Source organism: Setaria viridis, chromosome 6 (assembly GCF_005286985.2).
Source record: "Setaria viridis chromosome 6, Setaria_viridis_v4.0, whole genome shotgun sequence".
Lineage (NCBI taxonomy): Eukaryota > Viridiplantae > Streptophyta > Magnoliopsida > Poales > Poaceae > Setaria > Setaria viridis.
In genome coordinates this window covers 11,568,386-11,586,407 of record NC_048268.2, presented here as the reverse complement: position 1 = coordinate 11,586,407, position 18,022 = coordinate 11,568,386, and the positions used below count along the sequence as shown (strand labels likewise).

General features: G+C 44.4%; 2 protein-coding genes and 1 pseudogene across 2 annotated transcripts; all 3 read right to left on the bottom strand.

Moving 5' to 3' along the window:
- Window positions 1-4,682: 4,682 nt before the first annotated feature.
- On the bottom strand, window positions 4,683-9,827 carry LOC140223182 (uncharacterized; annotated as a pseudogene).
- Window positions 9,828-11,915: 2,088 nt separating this feature from the next.
- Window positions 11,916-15,871, bottom strand: LOC117861344 (uncharacterized). Its single transcript, XM_034744881.1, has 13 exons — window positions 15,732-15,871; window positions 15,226-15,498; window positions 14,986-15,154; window positions 14,756-14,904; window positions 14,490-14,672; window positions 14,270-14,395; window positions 14,068-14,198; window positions 13,910-13,985; window positions 13,567-13,823; window positions 12,880-13,239; window positions 12,513-12,774; window positions 12,199-12,274; window positions 11,916-12,102 (listed from the first exon to the last, which is right to left on the bottom strand). The coding sequence occupies exons 2-10, from the start codon at window positions 15,493-15,495 to the stop codon at window positions 12,951-12,953; spliced, it is 1,650 nt and encodes a 549-aa protein (XP_034600772.1). The 5' UTR covers window positions 15,496-15,498; window positions 15,732-15,871; the 3' UTR covers window positions 11,916-12,102; window positions 12,199-12,274; window positions 12,513-12,774; window positions 12,880-12,950.
- Window positions 15,872-16,049: 178 nt separating this feature from the next.
- On the bottom strand, window positions 16,050-17,674 carry LOC117861752 (indole-2-monooxygenase-like). Its single transcript, XM_072294660.1, has 3 exons — window positions 17,126-17,674; window positions 16,569-17,030; window positions 16,050-16,459 (listed from the first exon to the last, which is right to left on the bottom strand). Exons 1-3 carry the CDS (start codon window positions 17,378-17,380, stop codon window positions 16,058-16,060), a joined length of 1,119 nt encoding a protein of 372 aa, XP_072150761.1. The 5' UTR covers window positions 17,381-17,674; the 3' UTR covers window positions 16,050-16,057.
- Window positions 17,675-18,022: the final 348 nt, after the last annotated feature.

Below are 18,022 nucleotides of genomic sequence, written 5' to 3'. Positions count from 1 at the left end.
TTTTTGATCGTTACTTTCCACAGCCACGGCGCCTTAGCCCTGAACTCGAGCGAGCCATCGAACTCATGCACTCCGATGAACCGTTGTCGCAAGAGGACAAGGATTTAATCAGGGCTCATCGTGACGAACTCCAAGAGCATGTCCCTGCTGACATCCGACGGATCTGGGATTTTCTGGACGGCAACGCCCGCCGGTGACCTCAAGCCGATAGAAGTCATCCGCTTCCTCCACAAGTCGTCCTTGAAGACGCAGCAACAGGGACATCGCACCCGGCAATGGACCGGAGCCACCCTCTCCCCCGTCAAGTCGAAGCGGAGGCTTCGATGAAAGAGATAGAAGAAGAGTACATCCGTCTTATGATAGAATTAGGTCGGGCTGAGAGAGAGCGTAAGAAAAGGCGTGGTTAATTATTTTTTGTTCTAAGGGCGACTTGTACCTTGTCGGCCGTGTAACCCACCGTTCGTACCGAATGAATTCATCGGCCGATTTGAACGATTACATGTTTTCTCTAGACGAACCTTTTTGTATCGGCTGTGTGCTGTTTATCGTGGTCGATTCTTTATGCTCCGACCCATATACTAGGGTAGTACCTTTTCAAGTACCTTCCATTCAGAGCCCTAGTAAACTCTTCTTCTTCGGTTGTTTCCAGAATATAAGCGTTCCCTGGAGCACATCTGCCGATTTTATACGACCCTTCCCACGTAGGGGACCACTTTCCGAATTTAGGATCTTTCGACCCAATCGGCAACACTAACTTCCAAACCAGGTCCCCTGGAGAGAATTGTTTGACTTTGACCTTCTTATCATACCATCTGGCCACTTTCTTCTTGTTTTCCTCGATGCTTATCAAAGCTCTCAATCGTTGGCCAGCCAAGTCATCAAGCTCCCTTTTCATGAGTGAGGAGTAGTCGTCGGCGGTCAACTGGTCCTGGATCGAAGTGCGTCTCGACCCCATCCTCACTTCCCATGGTAGTACTGCATCGTGACCGTACACCAACTGATAAGGGGACAACTTGGTGGATCCATGGCAAGCCATCCTGTATGACCATAGGGCTTCAGTCAAACATAGATGCCACTTTTTCGGCTGCTCCTCTATCTTCCTCTTGATTAACTTTATTATCCCTTTGTTGGAGGATTTGGCCTGGCCGTTAGCCTGGGCATAATATGGAGAGGAGTTTAACAATTTGATTCCCATATGGGCCGTGAACTCCTCAAATTCTCCTGATGTGAACATTGTCCCCTGATCGGTTGTGATAGTCTGGGGAATGCCGAATCGGTAGACGATATGGTCCCTTACGAAGTCGACCATGGTAGCCGATGTCACGGCTCTTAACGGAATTGCTTCCACCCATTTGGTAAAGTAATCGGTGGCCACCAGAATAAATTTGTGCCCTTTGCTTGATGGAGGATAAATTTGGCCGATATGGTCTATTCCCCATCCTCTGAACGGCCATGGTTTGATAATGGGATTCATGGCCGACGCGGGCGCACGTTGGACATTCCCGAATTTCTGACAATCCTGGCATCCCTTATAATATTTGAAGCAATCTTCGAGGATCATTGGCCAGTAATACCCATTATTCCTGATCATCCATTTCATCTTATGGGCCGACTGGTGGGCCCCACACACCCCCTCATGGATTTCTTCCATCAGAGTCTTAGCCTCCTCTATTCCCAAGCACTTGAGTAGGACGCCGTCAATTGTTCGGTAGAACAAGTCGTCTTCCAGTAGTACGTATTTGGTAGCATGGAAACGCACTCGCCGGTCCACTTTCTTAGACGGATCTTTCAGGTAGTCGGCAATTTCTTTCCGCCAGTCATCGGCCGCGAGTTCCAGAGCCATAGCACCTTGAATTGGCCGATACCCAGATGCGTGCTGGGCGAGCTTGTTGGCATCCTCGTTGTGATTCCTTGGGATGTGTTCGATTACTGCCGATTTGAATTCTTTTAAGAGCTGCAGGCAATCTTCGTAATAAATTCTCAATACGTCATCCTTGCATTCAGACTTTCCTGTTAATTTATCCACAATAAGCATGGAATCCCCGAAAATTTCGACAGAATCGGCCTTGACTTCTCTTAGCAATTGTAATCCCTTCAATATAGCTCGGTATTCTGCTTGATTGTTAGTGGCGGTGGCTTCTATCGGCAGAGAAAAGTCATAGCTTGCCCCCTGAGGCGATATGAGGACGATGCCGATTCCTGATCCGACCCCACATGACGATCCATCGAAGTATAAAGTCCAAGGTACCGGTTCCACGAAGGTAGCCTCTGGTCCGCAGTGTTGGGCGACGAAATCGGCCATGACCTGACTCTTGACGGCTTTCGCCGATTCATACCGAAGGTCAAACTCTGACAAAGCTAAGATCCATTTGCCGATTCGTCCTTTCAAAATCGGCAACGACAGCATGTATTTTACCACGTCGTCTTTGCATACGACCACACATTCCGTCGATAGCAAATAGTTCCTGAGTTTGGTACATGAAAAGTAAAGGCATAGGCACAACCGCTCCACTGGAGGATACCTTGTTTCGGCGTCCAAAAGTCTTCTACTGACATAATAAATTACTTGTTCCTTTCCTTCGAACTCCTGGACTAGAGCCGACCCAATAGCCTTTTCTAATTCTAAAACTGGCGTAGCTACACAAGGATTTTCTAGTAGTGCCATAGACTTCGCATCAACCCCTTGCACACATCCAAAAGGAAAAAAAGAACTCGTTTTTTTCGTCCGAAAGAGAGAGAGAATTATACTCCCTCCCTCCTCTACTGTCCAACCGCGGACACCAAGGCAAGTCAGGCAGGCAGGCGGATAGGGGAGGCAAGAGGGGCACGAGCTCGGCGAAGCTGCTAAGGGAGACAAGCCAGCTGCTATTGGGAAATTATATTGCCATAAAGTATGTTGGAAACTTGGAGTGAATAGAGTTGCTCCCTCACGTCCAAATTCAGGGCAAGTATATTGGTGTTATCTAATAACCAATCTCATGCATTAACACATAATCATGAGGTGATTTAACAAACAACTTATACAATATGTTGTCTTTTTAAGTTGTCTCGTAGTAATTCATTTTCCTTAATTTATGCATAGAAAAAATATTATAAGTTGCATGCAACCACAACTCGTACAATGGTAGAGTAGTCGTCTCGTAGTTCTAAAATCTAACCTATGAGGCAATTGTTTCACGAAATAACGATCTCTTTCTCTCTCATCACCCTCTCTCCTCCACATCAGCAAAAATCCTACATGACATTACATTAGACGACATATGAGACTGTTGAGGTGTAGCAATGTACATATTTTAAAACAAAATATAAACATAGAGCTAGCTTTATCTTCGGCGTAAGTAGTGCTAAATGATGTAATTATTAAAAAAAGTGCTAAATGCTGTGCTCAGCCATGGCGACAACCCGAGAGCCAAAACAAGTGCCGATCCAATAGGGTAGGGGCAAACGAGTAATTCAGGAGAGGAACTCCCCTTCTCGCCCACCGTTTCATGCCTCTGATCTCTTCTAGATGAAGCGCAAGGTGAGCCCCACCTCTCTCTATTCCTTTTCCCACCCGGATGCATCCATCCATCGTCACAAGCCAACACTTCTCCCGGTCGCTCCCCCCCCTCCTTTGAAGTTGCGCTCATGCTCTGCTTCCTCGGTTCCGAAGGACCGGCGGCCATTGCTGCTGGCAAGCCGATCCTCTCCTCGTCCCCCTTTTCTAAACCACTCACCTCGACGCGATTCGCAATCCGATTCTTGCAAACCGAGTCGCAATCCGATTCTTGCAGCCTCGGTCCAGCGTGGCATGATCTGGTGTGTGCCGTCGACGCCGCTCGAGCTGGGAGGCCTGGATCTTGAGGTGACACTGGTCACTGCCACGGGGGACTCTGGTGGGGCCCGTTGCCACGGCATGCTGAGCTACCGACTTCGCGCGGCGGGTGGGAGATCTAGCCGACGGCGTGGGCCTGCAGATCCCCTGCTTGCGTGGGCTAGTAGGTAGCAAGCCAGCCACAAGGGCTGAGGGGCAGGGGCTGAGGGGTGGCCGGCTGGCGGAGCCATGGCAGTGGCGGACGGATGAAAGAAACGGAAGAGGTGGATGGGTGGAGTCGCGGAGAGGGAGACGGACGGTTCTCGTGGAGGAGCGTAGGTGGCGGACGGGAGGAGATGGAGCGTAGGTGGCGAACGGGAGGAGACGGAGCCTGGCAAGAGGGAGGAAGCCGTGGCCGCGTCGCTGTGGTAGGCCAGGCGCGCCGGCCATAGCAGGTGGGCGTCGGAAGGGAGAGAGGGAGGAAGGGATGGGAGGGAGGCGCGCAGACGGCGGATGGGAGGAGACGAAGCGCAGGCGGCGGACTGTAGGAGACGGAGCCTATGACACGTGGGACCCATGATAGATGAAAAAAAATTCGCAGAGGCCCACCTTTCATTGATAGAAGTTGGACCAAACAAACGTTCCTCACTTTTAATAATACTAGCAGAAATGCCCGTGCGTTGCTACGGGTCATTACTTGCTGTCACGTTATTATACGTTTGTTCGTACCATTTTTGAACTTTGAACAAGAATTTTCATTTGCAAGATCTGCGGTCTCTGTGCCCAATGTTGCCCATCAAGCTTAGCACAAATAAATAATCGAAAATAATCAATGGAGTATTTTTCGGACATAAGGAAGTAATTTTCCCAATAAAAACTTTTTGTCACTTTAATTACCATCAGGGACACTTTTCTTGTCTATCTTTACATATTTCCCATCAATGCTCTTCTTCCCTGACAGCAAGCAGACAGCAAGGAAATCCATATGTTTCTGAGTACAGCAATGAAGGCATACCATTTAGAAAGTGTGTTTTTTTTCTTTGCAGGAGAATCACCTATTTGAAACAGAAATAATAAATGTCAACAACAGTTATCCCACACATTCACAAAACTGGCAACTCCAACGTTCCGCTTAGGGGTCGGACACTCCCGACCCCAGGACTCAGGGTCGGGCGAGGCGGAGCTTCACTCGGGGTCGGGCGAGGCGGAGTTCCACCCTCAAGGGGTCGGGCGCATCCGACCCCGGGACCAAGGGTTGGGCGAGGCGGAGTTCCACCCTCAAGGGGTCGGGCGCATCCGACCCGGGGACCAAGGGTCGGGCGAGGCGGAGTTCCATCCTGCAGCTATGTATACAGGCAAGAACGCAACCTCGATTCCGATCCAAGTCAGCCTCGATTCCGATCTGATTCGGCAGCAAAAAGCTGAGGCGAGTAAGACTTGCAATCGTTGCAGGAATTGTGTCCCTCTACAGGTTGCTCGACAAGTACTTATTTGGTGAGGACCTCTGAATACACTATATTCTTCGTGTATCTATCGGTTGTGTCTTTTTGATTTACCTCTTTCTTATCTGACATGTCGCTTTTGCTCTTCCTTTTTTTCTTTTTCTTATTTTTCTCTGATGGCTTGATTTTGTTGTCCTGCTTCTGGTTCTCATCTTCATCATCATTTTCAGCTGTTAGTATCTTTATGTTCTTGGCCATTGTTGCTCTAGAAAGCGCGACATATAATTGACCGTGAGAGAAAACCGGTTCAGGCAGGTAGATGCCTACATTTGGTATTGTCTGTCCTTGTGCTTTGTTTATTGTCATTGCAAAACTTAGTCTGACAGGAAATTGTTTCCTTTTAAAACGGAATGGGAACATCTCATCATCAGAGGGGCATAGCAGGATTCAAGGCAAGAAAACTCGTGTCCCATAATGTTGTCCTAGCACAATCTCTGCATCGATTGCATTTTTCTGGAATCCTCGTACCACCAACCTTGTGCCATTGCATAGTCCATTAGCTGGGTCGATATTTCTAAGTAGTATTATTGGACAGTTAATCTTGAGCTTCAGCATATGTGGTGGTAGTCCATTTGGGGTTAGTGTGTTTAGGAATTCCAGGGGATAGTAGTTATGGGGGTCATCTTCTACAGTATCAAAGCTGTGATAGACCATCTCTTCTCCTTGGAATCGTTCAATCATTTTTAGATTAATGCGGTCTACACAGTCATTACGCGTGGATAAAATGGCTCTTGACGTGATGTAATTTGGATCCTCTAGGCAAGTGCTGTTCATTTGATAGACGCTGTCGATGAGTCTATCAAGTCCGGAATCATCCATCGTGCGTGGAATACATATATTTTTGTTCATCCCAAATGATTAGCGATGCTACCTGAAGTAGCTTGGCTGTCCCACTTTGTTTTGTGAATGAAGAAATAGCCCCATCATCTATCCTTAGTGGTATCTTGAACCTTGAGTGCGCTGTCCTTCCTCCGGGCATTATGGAAGCTGCGACACCAGAGGTTGCTGTTGCTAAAGCTATTTTTCCTTGTCCACGGACTGTTGCAAGCAATGCCTTGTATAGAAAAGTTTTCCCCGTTCCTCCAGGTCCATCTACGAAGAATAGCCCTCCTCCATCACGGTCAACTGCTGTTAGAATTTCATTGTAGGCGGCCTTTTGCTCATCATTTAGGTGTTTAGGCAATTCCATGTCCTCAGGGTCCACCTCGATGTTGGATTCCTCGGTGATCTCCCTAGGTGTATTGTCTTTTGTGTCATTTTGCTCATCGATCTCTGGAAGAGGAAATGATCGTATGTCTTTTCCCATCGATTGCAGCATATCCCTAATATTTATTAATACCATCTGTTCGATCGTTCTTGCATTTTTGCGGTTTCGTCGATAGTCTTCCGACATTGCCTCGATGTGATTGTTCCATAGTGCACGGATGTCGTGGGGCTCACAAAACACAAGAATCATCGCAAATAGCCTTCGTAGCGAGGATGGCATCCGAAATAACTCTGCTTCTATCAGGCAATCATCTAATGTGTTGTCTGCCTCAATGAGGCCCCTTTTCTCTGCAGCTTCACGAAATGATGGCAATATTTGGCCATCAACTGTTCGTAGCTCTTCGTAGCAGGTTGCGCCTTTCACATGGTTCAGGAGAACTCGAAGATAGTATCTTTCTCCTTCGGCTGGATGTGCTGAGACGATCCTCCCAACCTGGTACAACGTTTTCCTTTTCCTCTGTTGCCAAAACTTCCCCTGGGTTTGCCAAGTATAATGTTCTGGAAAATCACGGTACAAGATGCCTCATGCTTTTTCGTGTGTCCTGTTAGCTTCGAAGTATGCCGTTAGCATTGACTTCTCAACACCTTCGCGGTTGATTACTTCCGTGATTTCTTTTTTTCCATGGTATGAAACCATGTGCATGTTTGGAAGATGAAGCTGCAATTGCATGACTGGAGGATTTGTCTTGCTTAGTTCGAAGCCATATATCCTCCATAGTGCCTCTGGTGGTGTCACCCATCTCGCGTCTCTGTATTGTCTAATCTCATCGATATCTTCTTTTTCACTTGTCCCATTTACACATACAGACGCGCAGTCATGTCCCTTGTAGATGTATTTGTATAGGTATTTGACAGCTTTTATGCTTGAGCATACCTCGACATTTATGTGGCAATTGAACATTTGCAGGAGGTAAGGGTTGTAAGGAACTACCCACCTGTTATCTAGTTTGTGCACTCGGACTATTTCATTATGGTCATCATCTCGTCGCCTGTATAATGGGTAAGAATCCTTGCCTTGAATGGTAGTAGCGTTAAATTGCCTTGGATAATAGTTCTTGCATGATTTTCGATTCTTCGTGCATGGACAGTTCTTATTCAATGTACCGCAAGGTCCATGCATCATATGTTTGATAACCATCTTGTACAACTCTGGGTATTTTTGTTTGTTTGGGAGCTCCGCCGAGATTAGTCTATCATATTGCTCTGGACAAGTTAGCTTATATTTTTCGGTCATTATAAGCAAGAAATGAGCGTGTGGTAGACCTCTCTTTTGGAACTCTACAACATAGGTATAGGCCTTCACCTTGCCTAGGATGTGCTCTTCTAACAACTGCTTTTTCATTTGTTCTAGTTTTGCTCTGAAAACACGAACAACAAGATCAGGGCGATCTTGTGGTGTTTGACCAAACTCAAGTTCATTCATGATCTCTTCCCAGTTGGGATTGCATTTCATCGTGAGGAATATGTCTGGTTTCTCATATTTTCTAACTAAAGCCATGGCGTCTAGGTACCGACGCATCTTGTCTCGAGGACCCCCAATAAATGATGATGAAAGCACTGTCCGTTTGCCGACCGCATCTCCCCTATCTTGTCCCGCATGAATGCTATCTAGAAGGCCTTGGTATATATCCGCCCTTATCTCTTTCTGATGATTCCATATGAAGTCCAGTCGTGAGCTCTCAATCTTGATGTATGTATCCACGGCGAATTGTTGGAAAAGCCGTCCGCCGTATAGTATTGGGTTAAATATGTTGGCTCGCACATGAAATTTATAGCAGTAGTATTCTCTCATGGTTACCCACATTCTACCACTTGAATCTGTGTTGGACATATAAAATTGATTGTTAGTGGCATAGGCAATTATTTCATTAGTATATGTAATTATGAAGACTAATATTTGAAATAGTTACCTGGATCATTGTTTTTGTTATTTTGATTAGCACGAGCTTTCTTCACATCTTCCGTAGTAATTCCAACCTTTGGGATATCGGCATGCCATCCCAATTCACCTCTTGGAAAGAACAAAGGATAAGACAATGGATCATAGCATCCAGTGTATGATCGGATTCCTTGTATTTCGTTGTTCTTCCCATGTAGTATTACATTTCTGTCAAAAGTATTCCTCCGTTCATTTCCTTCAATCCATACTGCAGCCACCTCAGATGTGATTGGTGCATTGTATGTCCTCTGGTGCATTGTATTACATGTTTGTCTTGCTCGTACATTTCCTTGCGGCAATAGCGGTAACGATGCTCTAGGGTTGGATCGTCATCATAGAAGTAGAGTTCTAGATGCTTAGGACCTGAACCATCTTTTGCAAATGAGCATATGTTGTGATAGATCTGACCATGTGCTCGGAAGGTGTAAATACCGCTGTTTCTCATGGTAGTTGTATCTCTATCGAGGCGATAGTACAGAGAAGTAAATGAGAAGTGGCCATTGAAAAACCTTATATTCTTTCAAAAATGTATTGCATCAGAGTCATTGCTCGTCCATAGTCTCATGAGCTGATGTGGTGTCTCAAGATTTGCAAGTTTGATCCGTCCTTTTCGACAGCACAGCCCCTCAGGTTCGTGGTGAAATTTTTTTGCATCGCAATATTTGCAATTTTCAACAGGTTTCAGCATGTGTGTGTTGTCTGGTATGTTACTATAGACGATGTCATATGGATCATTGATGTTTGAATCCTCAGGAACGGTTGACTCATTTTCCTTTATTTCTACCTCCATATCTTCCCATTCTGCTGTGATTTGTAGGATGAAAGAAATTAGAGAAGTACTCACATTGTGATGTGAAAATATTTTAACGTGTTTATCATACCTTGACCAGAAATGATGTTATCCTCCTCATCGGTGTCTTCTTCATATACAACTCCATCATCACCTGCATAGAATTATGTGAATTATATGATGTTTTCCATTGCATGATGAGAATATAAATTTAGTATATATCCTTACCATATGGTTCATCATCAATGAATGATTGATTTGTTTCTTCTCCATCCTTGCTGCCTGGACACATTGAATAGGGGATATCTGTCCATGAAAGATTGTTAACATTGTAAAAATTGATGCATGTTTTATCTGATTGTGAGAGTCATATATGCAATTGGGAGTATTACCTTCCTTCATGTTTGTTGGCTGTTTTAGAGATTCTAGATCATCTATGACTTTGGTGTTCATAGAACAGTCTTCATCTGGTAGGGCAGGAGTTTTTTCCATTGTTCTAGCTGTGAAGTTTTCGTTACGATTTGCAGGGTTCTCCATTGCAATTGATTTTTTGCTTAGAGTGTCACGTCGTCGTGCACGATTAGCAGAAACTTGTTCTAACTTTGCTTTCTTTTGATTTGGTTGCATGTTTTCATATCTTTCCCTCTCATGCATGCATTTTTTGTGTATTTTTTGTTGCTTTTCTTGATCAGTCACCTGTGAGCATTTTTTTTGGATCTGAGTTGAATTTGTACTTGTTCTTTTTTGGTGATGATAGGCTTCACGACGTTTTTTGAGTTTTTCCTGCTTTTCTTGATCAATCATCCGTGCATACCTATCTCTATCTCTTTTCCTTCTCTGCTCTTTGGGATCAAAGAGTTGCGATGGTGATTCAGCCAAGGAATTTCTCTGCATCTGGTCCTCCTTTGTTTACGTGACTTGTGTCTCAAGATCCTCCAATCCAGGGTTATTTCTTCCCACCTTTTAAGGTGAAGGAAATGTTTATGTACCTTTTGTGGAAGTAGAGTAAGAAGCTTGCGGCACGTGTTGGCGTTGATGGAGGTGATCTCTGCGTGTGTTGCTGAGCAGTATCTCGATGGCGAGGAGGTCCTGGGCTCCTGGCCACAACCCCGCAGCTATTTATACAGGCAAGAATGCAACCTCGATTTCTATCCGAGTCGGCCTCGATTACTATCCTGTTCAGTAGCGAACTCTCTTGGCAGTCTGGCCCCGAGTCAGCTTCGATTCCGAGGACTCAGGGTCGGGCGAGGCAGAGCTTCACTCGGGGTCGGGCGAGGCAGAGTTCCACCCTGAAGGGGTCGGGCACATCCGACCACGGGACAAAGGGTCGGGCGAGGCGGAGTTCCACCCTCAAGGGGTCGGGCGCATCCGACCCCGGGATAAGGGGTCGGGTGCATCCGACCCCGGGACATAGGGTCAGGCGATACGGAGTTCCACCCTCAAGGGGTCGGGCGCATCCGACCCCGGGACCAAGGGGTCGGACGAGGCGGAGTTCCACCCTCAAGGGGTCGGGCGCATCCGACCCCGGGACGACCCCGGGACATGGGGTCGGGCGAGGCGGAGTTCCACCCTCAAGGGGTCGGGCGCATCCGACCCCGGGACCAAGGGGTCGGGTGCATCCGACCCCGGGACATGGGGTCGGGCGAGACAGAGTTCCACCCTCAAGGGGTCGGGCGCATCCGACACCTGGGACAAAGGGGTCGGGCGAGGCGGAGTTCCACCCTCAAGGGGTCGGGCGCATCCGACCCCGGGACCAAGGGGTCGGATGAGGCGGAGTTCCACCCTCAAGGGGTCGGGCGCATCCGACCCCGGACCAAGGGGTCGGGCGAGGCGGAGTTCTACCCTCAAGGGGTCGGGCGCATCCGACGCCTGGACCAAGGATCGGGTGAGGCGGAGTTCCATGCTCAAAGGGGATGTTCCTAATAACCTCATCAATTATGCAAAAATTCAGAGAAAGCAAATAGCTTGACAGAATTTATAAAATTCAGAGAGGGCAAATAGCTTGACAGAATTTAGAGGCCAAATAGCTTCGTATTAACTAAATGGGTAAAGTGAGACAAACATACTTGAATAAATAGTTAAGTCTACTGAAGGCCAAATAGCTTCGTATTAACTAAATGGGTAAAGTGAGACAAACATACTTTAAAAAATAGTTAAGTCTACTGAATCTAACAGGTCGTAAGAAATGTTCAATTCTATCATCTCCGAGACAATACATTAGGATATTGGACCACGCAAGGTCTAGCCATGTGTGACACGCTAAACAAGCATACGATCTGACAATAGTCATGAGAGCAAAGCCTCTTCATTTTTATGGTATATATCATCAACCTTTGGTTTAACCCAAGGAATAAAGCAAAGCCTCTTCGACAAGCAGAGCTTGAAAGCCATGGCAGGAGGGATTTTAACATTATTCTCGCGAGATCAAGATCGCGCTCATCATTGCGAGTGAAGGCTAAAGTACCCCAATTAGGTTTATGGGGTTATGATGAGCCATGACCCATGATTACAGTACCAGATAGGGCTTTTCTTGAAACAGAGGCAACGCATCAACATATTATGAAGCGAATCTAACATATTACAAATGAGCGAATAATAACTATTCCTACAAACAAAAAGGTCCAATGGTAATAATAAAACCGTTTCAATATGATCTCATACATTGTCTGTGCTTGCATAACTATTTCTAACTTTGAGTAGCATTGATACACCTAAGAAAGTCTCGAACACCAGCAGGCATATTGTCTTCACATCCATTCTCCTTATAAGTTAATAGTTGTGCCATAAATTGCTTTCTTAGATCGTAGCCATCCTGTACATGCATATATGTATGCAAACAATGAATAATTAGCGTCATATAAGTGTGTAAATAATAAATAGTAATATTTCAAGTTCTCATGACACTGACCTTTAAAACTGGCAACCGTAGTTCTTCATCTTTACATATGCACATGAAGAGAGAAACAAGATAACCAGATAGTTCTCTGATAAGATAAGAACATCAGTGATTATTCTAATACATATATTTTCATAATATGTTGAACACTGAAGATAGAACTACTCTTGTTTAAACAGATGTGCAGCTTTTGGGTAGAGAATATAACCATTCGTACAATAAACTGAAGAGTTACTACATATGTCCACCAAAACAAGCATTTAATTTCCTTTTTTGTCTGAGAAGTAAACAAACTAATTCTGGTTACACATTATAAGAATGCTTACCTATTTTCGATCGGAACATCAGATAAGATTATTTGACGCCATAGGAAAACATCCTCATTCCATCTAGATCCAGGGCAGACTTTTGACATGGCTTTTGGTAAAAATTCAGCAATACATAAAAGTTTCTTCACATATCTTGCATTTGGGTTGTATTTGTAAACTGTTCAAGTGGAGTAGGGTCTAAAATATAGACGGTTCTTGTATCTTGGTTTAGTATTAGCAGAATAAAGGTTTTGTTGAATTGTACTATTGGTATAAGAATCTGCAAAATGGTAGTTGTTAGAACAAGAGCATTAAAATCTACAAGACGGCTAGTAGCTATAATCACAAGAACTGTGCTTATAGGTATAGGGAAGTGATGTCTTACCAATTTGCATCTTGAAACACTATAATTAACACCAGGCCAGCTACTAATGGTTTCCGCGAGTTGTTCCACGTCTATCTTTTTACGGAAGTTTGGGTGTCGTCCAAGGTTACAAACCTGAGGAAAAAAAAGAATATATTTAGATTACGATTATAAGAACATACCCAAAACCGCGTGTCTAGATAATGCTTTGATATTGTTCCTTTGGTTTTGTTCATCATTTGGATGTCATCAAACATGAATTTTCGAATAACCAAATTAAAACAATCACGGTCCATGGGCAGATCTTCCTTCAGTATTTCTTGCAGTTTCCTGAGAGTCAAGCTAATGGAATATGGCTTGGAGTTTCGCACCCATACTTTTCTGCATTAAGACAAACAGTTTGCTTTACATAGTCCAGACAAAGAAAAAATTGTCTTATTGAAAGTATAGATATCCATTATACTAATAACAAAACATACAAAACAGAACAGGACATGACAGGAGGAACAATACACCAGAAACATTGCAACATGATATATGGGAACACACACACAAATAACCATGAAATAGTTAACATAGAAATTTTTTTTGCTAAAAGCTCCCTGATAGTTAGAGCTGTTATATCGTCAGCTACTCTAAACAGAGATGTTGTAGATTGTATTCTGCTATTAATAAAAAAATACACAGTAGTAATTAGAAGGTTCTTACAACAATGTTTCTGGATAATTAATTGATTTGATGTAGTCACAAAGGCCGCCAACTAACTCATGTACACTGATCTTAGAAAGAACAGACATTAATGATTGGTATTTTGTTTCCTCTGATAATGAATCTGATGCCTTGGGTTCTTTTTGGCCATCTGAACTTCCCAACAATGAGATATTTTGAGGAGTTGTTTGTGCTGTGTTTGTTTTCCAACATAATAGTATACCTGCTAACTTGAACCTAAAATGATTAATATCTTCCTGCATGGTAGCAATCATTATTAGAACTTGTAAAAAATTAGCATGAAATTGACTTTATGTTATTCCATAAAATAAAAAACAAAAACCTGTGTAATAGGATGAGATAGTGAATTTCCAGTCCAGTATTCCATAAACTTGAGCATGAACAGTCCACAAGATGAGCTGCATGGTTATAAAATACTGAGTACTCCAAACAAGAAAATAAATAATCTTATATATGTTAGCATATTTTTTTGGAACATACCCATCTTTCTGCATTGGCTCTTGTAGTTGTTCTGTGATTATCCAGGAAATAACCTGGAGGTCTTTCCAGTTATGACTAATCAAGTTTTGTTGCCTTCCAATTATGTTCAAATGATATTGTAGTCCTTGTAGCTATTAAATTATTAATATCAGTAAAAATGCATTTAAGTGTAGGATCAAGTATGAATGCTGTAGAAACTGACCGTATCAGCAAGGTCACCTCGGTTGAAGTCCCAACACAATGAGTCAAGTACTTGTATTTCACACTTCTGTGTGTTAATAATAGCCAAATACCAATGTTTTTCTTTGATATTTATTGGAATAAGAATCTAAAATGAAGAATTGAATTAGTACCAGACATGAACAGTTAACAATTAAAATCTATCAAGCTTAGAACATGTCAACTAAAGAGATTGAAATTACCATTTCATGCTTAAGATAGTTTCTGACAATCTTTGTGATATGGTTACCATCTTCACCTACTCCAAGCTTGCCATCCCTTTTTAGCAATACAGAAATAAAGGGATTCTCAAAGTAAAATTTAACATCATTCCTACTTTCTAAATGGGCTTGATCCTTTATGCAACATATATATGCGCTGATGACCTACAAAGATTCAAATAACAAACCTTTATTACATAAGAAAAAAATATTGATCGAAGAGCATTCACTTGTAAGTAGTTACTTACATCATCATTTAGGAATTTTTCTGAATCTAGCAAGCATGACAATTGAGCTTGTCTGATAAAGATGTCATCTATCTTCACAAGTATATCATCTTTCAAAGATGTTTCTATTGTTATTTGAGCACAGTAGTCTAGGTCGGTCATTTCATAATCTGCAAATATTCAAAAAATTTAACGTGATGTTAAAAGTTAAAAACAACAACACAGTGAATAAAAATTTCATAGAAACATACCTTGTGGGAGATAGTCATATGTTTGATCAACTTTGTATTGTTCATGTTGATCTTGATGCTTCTCGTCATCTAATAGAATTCTTCTGTCATTATCTGATTCAAAGTCAATCCGTTCAGAACATGCCACTTTCTCGGCAACAATTGAATCAATAGTGTAAGAATCTTTTTCCTGAAAAAAAACCTAAAATTGTCAAATCATTAACCAATCCACTAAATTAAATGAACAGCAAAAACACTAACCGGAGATGATGATGCCAGGGTGGTTGGTGATGGAGGTGATAGTGATATGTCAAGATCATTCATCTGTTCAGATTTTTCTTCCTTCAAGGGCCGAGCATCTAAATCATAAACATTGCTTGATTCAATGTTATCACATGATGATGCCAGGGAGGTTGATGATGGAGGCGATGGTGATAAATCGCAATCATTCAATTGTTCACATTTTGCTTTCTTTAAGGGTCGAGTATCAAAACCATTAGCATTGCTTGATTCAATGTTATGAGAATCCATTTTCTGCAAAAGCAGCAAAATTGAAATTTCTCTATCAGTAATAGTATGGGATGTTCCTTTTATGACTAACCACAAACTGAAGAAACGCAATATGTTAAAATAGAGATGCAAGTAGGTGAATAACATAATTCTATTGAAAACTACAGCATCCAGCCCAGCAGAAAATTCAGAGAGGGCAAATAGCTTGACAGAATTTAGAGGCCAAATACCTTCGTATTAAGTAAATGCTTACGTACCTTTTGTGGAAGTAGAGTAAGAAGCCGAACACGCTAGGGCACACGAGCTGTTGGCGTCGATGGAGGTGATCTATGAGCGTGTTGCAGAGCACTTTCTCGACGGCGAGGAGGACCTGGGCTCCTGGCAGTCTGCCACAAACACGTCGAAGATGCCCAACCACGCAGCTATGTATATACAGGCAAGAACGCAACCTCGATTCCGATCCAAGTCGGCCTCGATTCCGATCTGGTTCGGCAGCGAACTCTCCTGGCAGCGATTCCGATCCAAGTCAGCCTCGATTCCGATCCGGTTCGGCAGCGAACTCTCCTGGCAATTTGGCCCCGACTCAGCCTCGATTCCGATCCGAATCGGAAGCGAGCTCTCGTGGCAGTCTAGCCTCCACTCCAATCGCTGCCCACTTCACTGCCACCTCGAGGATGCGCTGGCCATTACCGGGTCCACACGGTTGGCGTTGCACGGGTCCCAGAAGATGATGATGGCGTCGATGTCGGAGGACGGCGGAAGGTCGTCGGTGGACATGGGGTGGAGGGCGAAGGTGGGAAACGGCCGCAGCTCTTAGATATGTCATGCTAGCTATGTCATCTTGCGCCACCATTTCTTGTCCTTTGGGTGTGTTTTCCCTCACCTCAGCTTGTAGCTTGGTCATGAGCTGAGGGCTGCGCATGAGCTCCGCCATCGCGAGTTCTAGAACTAATGATGACGTGTCCGTGCCCGCAGCAAACATGTCCTGGACATGTATAGACACGTTATTTAGGTTGGGTGAAACAATCAGAGCTACCAGGTTATATTTTCTCTAAGGATATAGAGACTAGTATTTATTGAAATAAGTACGTTACCATTAAGATGGCCTTGATATGGTCTCTGGTGATACCATACTCCTTCTGAACTGAGAGTAACACATCGACGAAGTCAGTCTCTTCTTGCTCAACACCACCGCCAACAACATGCCCCTGCTCAGAGCTTCTTCCCCGTCCCTCGTGGTCGCTTATTATCGTTTCAAGCAACTCATCCCATATTTTGTGTGTCTTCTCGGCCTTGTTACTCGCAAACCAGCTGGTGAGCGAACCTAACACGTTTGCTAGCCCTGGGAAGTACTCTTCCAGGTTGAACCCATCAATCAAACTACTGATCGTCACGATCAGCTCCCGGAAGAGCTTGTTCCGGCCTTCCGCCCTGAAGAACTTGCCCGACACGGCCCGGCACACGATGTCGTTTGCGAACGTGTTCATCATCTCGCTGATGTCCACCACCTTGCACCCGGCCACCGCCTCCCGGATCTTCTCCATAACCAGGCGCACCTAAGCACGCAGGAACAGATCATAGATGCATGGTAAGTGCATGTATACTGCATAAATTTCGCGTTGACAGTATATATAATTAGTTAGTTAATTACCTCGTCTTGCCGGGCGAGGCGGTATGAGTTCACCTTCTTGACGGAGAAGAGGTGCGTGGTGACGAGCCTCCTGAGCTGGCGCCAGTGCTCGCCGTAGGGGGAGAAGCCGATGTCCGACGACCCGTAAAGCAGGGCGTCCGAGATCCTGGACGTCGGCCGCGAGGCGAAGGCGTGGTCGTGCGTGCGCATGACAAGCTGCGCAGCGCGCGGCGACGACACGACCAGGTTCGGGACGGTGCCGAGGCGGAGGAGCATGAGACCGCCGCTGTCATGCTTCGCGGCGAGGCTGCGGAGGGAGACATGCGGACAGTCGCCGACGAGGTGCAGGTGGCCGATGATGGGCAGGGCCGGAGGGGAAGGAGGCAGCACGGGACGCTTCAGTTGCTACTTGCTGCCATGACGGCTTCGGCGAGAGGTGGAGGGGAGCAGCAGCAGGAGGGGGACTAGCAGTAGGAGTGGTAGTGCTAGAGGTGTGGTGATCACTTGCAGGAGTTGGTATGCCACATCCATGGTTCCTAGTTCCTCGTACGAACTTGTTCTGGTGTATAGGTGGTCGTGTTTTCTGGTACAGAAAGTAGCCTTTGCCTGCCATATATATAGTTGCGTGAGTGTTTAAGTTTTATATTCGCATGCGGTACTATCTTGGCTGCTCAGCGATCGTTTTTTCTTTCTTGAACAGTAGCATGAATGATTGAGATGATTATTACTACTCTTCTTTTTCAGAAAGAATTTAGAGATTTAGGGGTTGTTTGGTTCTTTAGTCTCCGTCACTTTGAATATTCGGATATTAATTAGAGGATTAAATATGAACTAATTATAAAACTAATTATATAGATGGAGGTTAATTCACGAGACGAATCTATTAAGCCTAATTAATCCATCATTAGCACATGTTTA